At 38.7% G+C, this 8,371-nt stretch overlaps 1 protein-coding gene across 3 annotated transcripts in view; it reads right to left on the bottom strand.

Moving 5' to 3' along the window:
* Positions 1 to 8,371, bottom strand: part of ESD (esterase D) — a 53,141-nt gene that overhangs the window by 41,114 nt on the left and 3,656 nt on the right. For 2 of the 3 annotated variants that reach the window (XM_019525245.1, XM_019525244.1), the window contains exons 2-4: positions 5,537 to 5,612; positions 4,225 to 4,313; positions 2,192 to 2,290 (exon numbers count right to left, since the gene is read on the bottom strand). In XM_019525245.1, the coding sequence (XP_019380790.1) occupies positions 2,192 to 2,290; positions 4,225 to 4,313; positions 5,537 to 5,604 (256 nt within the window). In that variant the 5' untranslated portion in view covers positions 5,605 to 5,612. Of the gene's footprint in view, positions 1 to 2,191; positions 2,291 to 4,224; positions 4,314 to 5,536; positions 5,613 to 7,455; positions 7,522 to 8,371 lie in introns of those variants that run through there. The other variant, XM_019525246.1, reaches the window with a different exon arrangement.

Below are 8,371 nucleotides of genomic sequence, written 5' to 3'. Positions count from 1 at the left end.
GATGGTTGTTTTAGGAAGCAGATGAATGCAGGCTGCCAATGTCTTTGTCTGAAAAAATTGTCAGCAATTGCCGCAGTACTGTGGGCATGCATGGCCCAGCCATGGTGCAAAAGCAGTAGTGAGCTCCACGGATGCAGGGTCAGGCACCCCTTGGGTTGGGGAAAAAGAAAGCAGAGCAGCAAAAGGGGCAGGGAGTACAGGGAAGGAAATGGCTAGCAGGTTGGGCAGAGGAAGCGGACTGGAATGATGCAAGCTAATGTGTTGGCCCCCAGTGTTCTAAGTAACTTAAATATGATGACAAGATTTGGCCACTGTAAATAAAGACCTGAAAGCACAGTCAGCATGAGAGGTCCACTAGAAAATCCGTTTAAACAGTGCAGCAAAGGACAAGAGAGAGGCCAAGAAGTCAGTGCTAGAAAGAAAATGTATAATGCCTTCAAGGGTCAGGCATCAAAAGAGCCAGTAACTAGTAGTAGCCAAAAAGACAGCTCCAGGGATGTTACATCAAAGAATTAACCCGACATTATGGTTGCTGATAGATGTGAAAACAAGCAAACAAAAAAACCCATACTTTACCAGAAGAGACGTCACGTCAGTTTGACCGGGCTCGCCCAACAGCTGCATAGACTGCACACTTGAGTGGGGGTTTTTGGCACTTATCTAATAGCTGATTGAATCTAATAGCCGATTAAAATCAGCTATTAGGTAAAAGTGCCAAAAAGCCCTGTTGAAGTATATGATCGATACAGATGCTGGGCGAGCCAGGTCAAACTGACAGAATGCCTCTTCTGGGCAAGCACTGCACTCAGCACACAGGCACACTGAGCTGAAAGTAAAGTGCTGTTTGTTGCGTTTCTTCACATCTATAAGGAACCTATATGAATGAAGACTGAGCCATGTAAGTGACATCACATCGTCTCAGGAACCTATCCACATCCAGCCTACTGCACTGGCAGGAGTGGTTTTTCTTTTTAACTTTCAAAGAAGCGCCTTTTGGAAGATTATTTTTTAAGGCTTTGCAAATTAGAGTGTGTATCTACACATGCAATTAATATGATTCAATAAACTCTGAAGCAGTTTGAGCTAGAGAAAACTGATCTCAGGCACAGTGTCTATACACGTGCCTAGGACAGCAGCAATTTGAGCTGGGGTGGAGCAGTGACAGGCTGGCAGGAGACACGGGGGTCAGCCCCAAACCCTGGGTGGCAGTATCAGGTGGTGTCAGGCCTGGCTGGGGCACAAAGGTCAGGCAGGTGTTTGGCCCCTGGCTGGCTGGGCTGACCAGGCACAATTTGCACTTATGGTCACTATATTCACGTGCGTTTTGCTGCAGGTAATTACTCTACCATAAGGTAGTACTGCTGGGGGCAGTACTATCTTATGGTGGAGTTAATTAGCTTACTGAGCCCTAATGCCAGTGCACGTGTAGATGTGTAGACAGTACTGCAGAGCTAATTAGCCTATTCCATAGTAAAGCACATGTGTAGATGTGCCCAGTAAAAACAAGACACATGGCTCCATGTTCCACATAGTTGCATGGATGATTTAAGTTACCAGTCCTGTATGTAGATTTCCCTAAGTGGCACATCATGTGACACTGGCAACATTAGCTACCTTCCCATCTATCTTTTTCTTCAGGTTCTCCAACTTGTATAGATATTGCCTTTATGTTACTAGTTTTAACAGGGAGGCTTTAAGTTACAGATCATCATGTATAACAAAAAAATAACCCAGAGAATTACACAAGATACAGAATCTATAGAAAGACCAAAGTTTGACATTCACATACAAGCAACCAATACATTTAGGCCAGAATCCTATTTCACTTAATGTTGACCAAAATGTAGCTTGAGACTACTGAGATGAATTATTGCACAAGAATGATTCCTGTCTCCTCTCTGGGTGCACAAGTGCCCCCATTATATGGGCCAGGGGATAGGGAGGATATTTGTGCATCTTTGGAGGGTGATACTATTCCCATAATGGAAGCAGTTATGTTCCCAAAGAGGGTATTAGAATAAATCCTACACAACAGTTGGGTAACTCAGTTAGTCTTAAACTGCCCTTTGGTCATCTGCTAAGTGAAACAGGATTCTGTCCTTAGTAGTAATACGAAGAGCTCTGTTCACTGGAAATAAAAACACAGCAAATGTATGTGCTGAAGGTTATCCCAAAATCTGTAAACACTTACGTGGGCTGGTGTCTGGTGCAACTATGATGAGGCCATGTTCAGCTGCAGCTTGATGAAAACCAGCTTTTGTTATAAAATTTTGTTCTGTGCAGGTTAACCCTGGAGATAAAAATATGACTAACTGCATACTACTCATAGCATTCCAGTTTCCAACATACACCAGAAAAGCTTTGGAAAAAATAAATCGGTCACACCTTGGTAAACATCAATACAGCAAGACTTCTACCCAGCTAGATACAGACGGTTACATTTTCATGTATGATTACCATAAGGTTTTTTTCATTTACCATTAATCAAACATTGTTCTTTTCTTAATATCTTTGAGATTTTAGCCATAATTTCATTTTGATCATAATTAGGCCACAATACTCGTTTGTGAAGAGCCCCTCTAATATGCATTTGTTTGGCATGTGCAGAACGTTCCCCAAATATTGCATATTTAGGGCAGATGTCACTTAAGACAATAGCAACCCTAAAGTGCTGTATTTTATCAGCTAGCTACTACAATAATTAGGGTGCCTCCAAGACCCACGGTGGTTCATGCTTGTTATGTCATTTCTAGAGATCTAGTCTCTAGTTTTCAATTAGCTTTACAGAGACTGATTGCCTCCAATTTTAAAGATATGTGCTTGTACAGTGAGGTTACAATATATCCCCAGTTTCTGCTATATTACTTTTTTGCCAGCCAGCCATTGCCAATACAAATTTTACTAATTTCTAACAGTTTAAAAGGGTAATTAATAGAACATCACAGTAACGCAAGTACATTTATCATAATTACATACTGGCCTACTTGTCGAATTACCATAGGCTGGAATGCATTTGTTTTTAATAATTAATGGTTAAAAAAAACCCTTTGAAAACCTTATAGTATATGCTGAAGAACAGATGTTTCTGTAGCAGAATCCACATATCAAACTTGATGCAGTGTGCTAATATCTATTAAACAGGAACTGCCAATTTGGATTTTAAAATCATGCTCATTTTTCTAGTCACCCCCCTGACAAAGTACTAGCATATTATGGTAATTCAGGCCCTCATGAATTCCAGATAGCACCAAATCCTAAAGGACAGACACAAAATTTTCCCTATATTAAGTCTAATTAAAATAGCAGACACTTTCCCCTTTGTGACCTCCACCTCACTTGGTTAAGTCTGATATGGATTTTCTAATAGAAAATCGTAAAATCTACCCCCAGAAGAAAGAAAGAAGTGGATGTGCAAATAATTGTAAGCTGTACAGAAGCCTATTGTAAGCTGTACAGAAGCTCTGTTTCCCCCTTTTCGTACATACAATAGAATTCTAAATCTTTCTAAAGACTTTTGCCATGGGCCTGAGATCTACCAACAATAAAAAGGACTTGGATTATTTCTGTGAGGTCATATCTTCAAGCACTAGAAAGTTCCCCCGCTCTGAATAAAGCTGTAAGTTTAGCAGGTTTGGCCCTCAAGGCCAGATCATTCATGCACGACTCGTGATATTCAGACCAGGGCTCCTGAGCCACAAATGTCTCTTTACCACCTTACTGTCTGCTGCTCTTAGCAGAAAATGTTATTTCTTTTTTACTGCATGCACTGTGCACATGTCTATACTTTGCTTCAAGCAAGTATTTACAGAAACACGGTAACCACCAATGAGGCTTATTTATCACTTTTCTGAGTGTTTTCCCCTGTTGATCTGTGTAAATGTTAAATAATTTAACTTAGAGTAGCTCTTTTCTTCTAGACTGAAATGTGTATTCTGAAATTCACCTAAGAATACATGCACTGCTGTGGCTCTTTGCAAGATACCGACGGGGCATATGGCTTCAGAAGCATTCATGACCAAGTATCCCAGCATTAGTATTATACCACATCACAAAAAAAGGATTTGAACCTCAATAAAAAAAGGTCTTTGATCAAATATAAAGTGACAATGGAAGTATCTCAGTTCCTATTCAATTTTGCATATTTACTCTTATTTATTTTAAACTGAAAATATTAAAACTAACCCAACAGATTCTTTTTAAAATATGGAAGTTCACAGTACTTACCTGAGAGCCAGTACAGCACAGCACATTTCCCACTTTCTGCCTTTGGTGGCAAATAGATTCCAAATTTCATTTTGCATTTCAACTCAACACTGTAGCAACAAAATATATTTAATTCACAGCACTGTATAAATCAACAAGACCATAATAACAACAGACGAAAATGAAGCATTTACCCTAGCATTTCTACCATCACCACAGCACAGGGTTTGGTCACTGTTGGTTCAAAGGATTATAATAATTTAAGAGTGAAAAGAAGTAAGTACAAAGTGAGTAACATGAATTGATATTAACCTGTTCAATACATACTGACTATATTTCTATTATGTTTTAAATACATTACAGAAAGTAAACCATATCCTCACGGTCTTGCTCATAGAGAATCATTTGAAAATTGGCATTAGAAATCTAGAAGCCCAGCAACGTTTCACATAAGTCTAGCCTTAAAACTTGGAAAGCATATAGAAAGAAGAACGTTACTAAGGAATGTACAGAAATGGCTTGCATCATTTCCAACGCAGTATATATGACTGCTAGCCTCAAGTTTTTCATTGCCTTAGACCAACAGGCTAATCAACTGTACAACTTCCTTTAGGGTAAAAGTGCCAATATACTTTTTTTAGTTGTGAGTTCCTCCAACCGTAATGTTATAAAGAAGAAAATACACTCTAATTTTAAGGGCAGGCAATTTTAGAGCCTCTAATAAACATTTCAATGAATCTGATTACATTTTTATTTTAGGCCACAGGCTAAAAAGACATAAATATATTCACCTAAGTTTGACTGTCATCTATTCTAGAAAGACTATCTTTCACTACAAAAACTGGCAGATTCACAGAAAGTGGTCATCTTTTGTAGACCACATATGATACCTTAATGTTAATCAATTTGCATAGGTTAATCCTTGCCATTAAAAACATATAAAATTGATTAATTTATGTTGCAAGCTGTTGGAAACTTCTAGTAGCTTGATCGATATTTATTGCTTTGTATAAAAGTATATATTCATATCTCTATGCTGCAAATAGAGCAGCATACACTTAGTTTTGGCAATGCTATACTTTCTATAATTGCTTTACAGCATTAGGCATTAGGATAAAGCTATTAAGATTTTTAAAAATATATAAAAACAATTAGTAAGCACAAGATAAAAAAAAAAAAAAATCAGTACATGCATTTCATATTAAAGTATTTAATTGTTGTTAATACCCACATTTTATTTTTGTGATTTTCTTTAGACTATGAAAATACAGAAAGCATGGATACCAGAGATACTCCACTAGCGCTGCATTTTCAGGTGCCTTATAATGCTTACCTGTCATGTTCAAACACCTTCTGAAAACCATTAAAGCACTTGTTGCTGGAAATCTGTTTCAGCGCCATAATCTTAGCTATAAACAAAGAGAATCAAGTTACATTTCAATACAATTGTTCTCATTTGTAGCAGATAAAGATTCTACAAATAGACTGGGTTTTTTTCATTTGCATTTATTTATTGCAAGCTCTCAGAACAAAGCATCTCCAACCAAAACACTTTATGACTTTGTATAGTCATTTTTCAGGTAAGTGACAGCAATTGAGCTGAGTTTTACCATGAAATCATCATGGAAATGTTTTCCAGATTTCAAAAAAATTATTAAGTTTACCAGAACTTTTCAGGCTTAACACCAGTGGTCTATAATAGAGTACTGAACTTTGTGGCAGTTTGATAATCCTTTAAAAAAAAAAATCACCAAGAATGATATTGAAAGAAGTGAACAGAAGCTATGAAACCTCTTCCTCATTTATTCTTTTGACCATAAATTTGAGCGTCTTGTTGTTATGAGGTCCTGCTCATCATCTGTCAGTCTGGCTGCTTACTGATGTTAAAAACAAACAAACAAACTGCGCTTTACCAGAAGCAGCAGTGCATGAGGTGTACCTGGCTCCGTAGCATCTGCATCAATCAGGTGCTTCAGTGGGGCTTTTTGGCCCTTTTATCTAAAGCCATTTCAATCAGCTATTACATAAAAGCGCCACTGAAGCACCTGATCTATACGGACCTTGGGCGAGATGGGTTCAACCAATATGACGACTCTTCTGGGCATGCACGGGACTTGGTGCAGCAGCACACCAAGCTTAAAGTAAAGCACTACGGGAAAGAGGGGTTAGGTCTGTAAGCATCCTTCATGTTTATTCACCAACATCCACAAACGATCTCCACTTTTACAATTTCCATTTGAAATCTACTATTTTGGCATCATTTTCATTCTTCTGTTTTGGCAAACATGACCTTCAAAGCCTGACAAATATCAAAATCTTCTCTGTACAATTAAATCCTTACCTTTGCCTTCATTTTGTTCATAAGGTACTTCTATACATGTGTCTGGAAATATTCATGTTGGAAAACTCAGAACTAGATTTAAAATATGTAGGCACCTCACTCCCATTGCAAATCCCTTTAAAATCAATACCTTATGCACTTGCTCTACATGAATACTTATTAAATTTAATATGTATCAATATCAAACAATCACTGAAAAAATACAAAGTTGAGAGCAAAAGCGGGAAGCTTCCCAGATGAGTGCCCTACCTACTAAGCCTTGAGTCATGTAAACTGTTGATCTTTTCCCCTAGCCCAATAGATTACTAATTCTCTTATTCATAGTGGAACAGCTTCAGCAAGAATGGTTGAGAATAGCCCTAGCCCAGAACAGCTTACAGATGGCAAATTATGTTACTCCCTTGGAAAGCAAGTGAGATGGTTTTGAACTCCCTCAGAGAAGGGAATAACTGATACAACAATAACTAATAAAAAAAGAAATCGGGAGTAATTAATAAGAAACAAAATTAAGACTGGCAGTGTGTTATAAAGTTAAGTGAATTATGCATGTATCCAGTATGTACCCAAGTGGAGTACAGTAGATCTAGTATCTCATTTTATACTTTGTAATTTCTTTAGGCAGGGATAGTCTTTTTGTTAAGCACTTTTGCAGCATGTAACAGTGCCATGAAGTTATCAAAATCAACATCTTTTTTGTTACAAGACGACCCATTGGGTGGTAGTTTTTCAATCAGTTTGTGTCTTTTTTTTCTTGTAGCACCCTGACTTGTTTCTTAGTTTCTTTATGAAGCCCAATAACGCACTGTGAATTAGAGACTTTTCAATGAACTGGTAGATTGTTAATCCACAAAGGCTGTTAGATTTTTAATCCACACTTTCTATGTTAGATGAAAAAATGCTGTTTGCTTTACCTGCTTTATTGTCTGTACTTTTGTTCAAAACCAAGATCTAGTGAAATAAAAGGACACAATCCTGCAGAAAAAAAGAACTACAATTATACAGGAGGCAAATTAATTCAAGTCATAACTGCAGTTAAATCAATATATATTTTTTAAAAAACACTAAAAAGAAAGGGAATACAACATGGTTTTTGATAAAGCAGAACTCCCAAAGAGGACTTTAAAGGAGTACAAAAGGAAAATCAATTAAGAGTAGGAGAAAGGAATTAGGCAAACAATATTTTAGACTACTCCTGAGGAAGAACTTCTCTACCATTGACACCTACTTGTCTATTGAATAGTTTCGGTGCCCACAAGTAATTTTAAAACTAAACAAAGCAGACACTACAGCATGCGTGCTGACCATGGCACCCACGGCCATCTGCTTGGCACACCACCACCAGCCCGGGCTCTAAGCAGCTGCTGCCAGCCAGAGCCCAGGCTGCTCCCAGCAGGAAGCCAGGAGGCTGCAAGTCCTGCTGCGACCAGACTGGCCTCCATGGGCCAGCTGCAGCCAGAACGCTGCAAACAGATGCTCCGGGCTCCAGCATGTTGGCATTCTGGCACCTTCCAAAGTAGACATTGTGGTTTTCTCAGCACTCTGGCCAAAAAACGTTGCCTACCCCTGCACTATAGTGTAGGTAACAACCTGACAATAGCACAGAAATCTGAATTAACCATACAGATTTGTCTGTTCTACATATGATTTTCTGATAAGTCTTGCTAGCAATGAAAAATGACATTCGAAATAGCTGAATTTGTTCAGCCGTAGCAAGGCGGGGGGTGGGGAGGTAAGGTGCGAGCAGGGCAACTGCCCTGGGCGCTGAAACCAGCTACCCAGCTGGGGCAGGGCGCAGGACTGAGCCATGAGCAACTTGGTTGGGGGGGG

The sequence above is a fragment of the Gavialis gangeticus genome, unplaced genomic scaffold (genome assembly GCF_001723915.1).
Source record: "Gavialis gangeticus isolate Ggan-Ray unplaced genomic scaffold, GavGan_comp1, whole genome shotgun sequence".
Lineage (NCBI taxonomy): Eukaryota > Metazoa > Chordata > Crocodylia > Gavialidae > Gavialis > Gavialis gangeticus.
The sequence above is the reverse complement of the archived record's forward strand: the minus strand, read 5'-3'. Positions and strand labels throughout refer to the sequence as shown.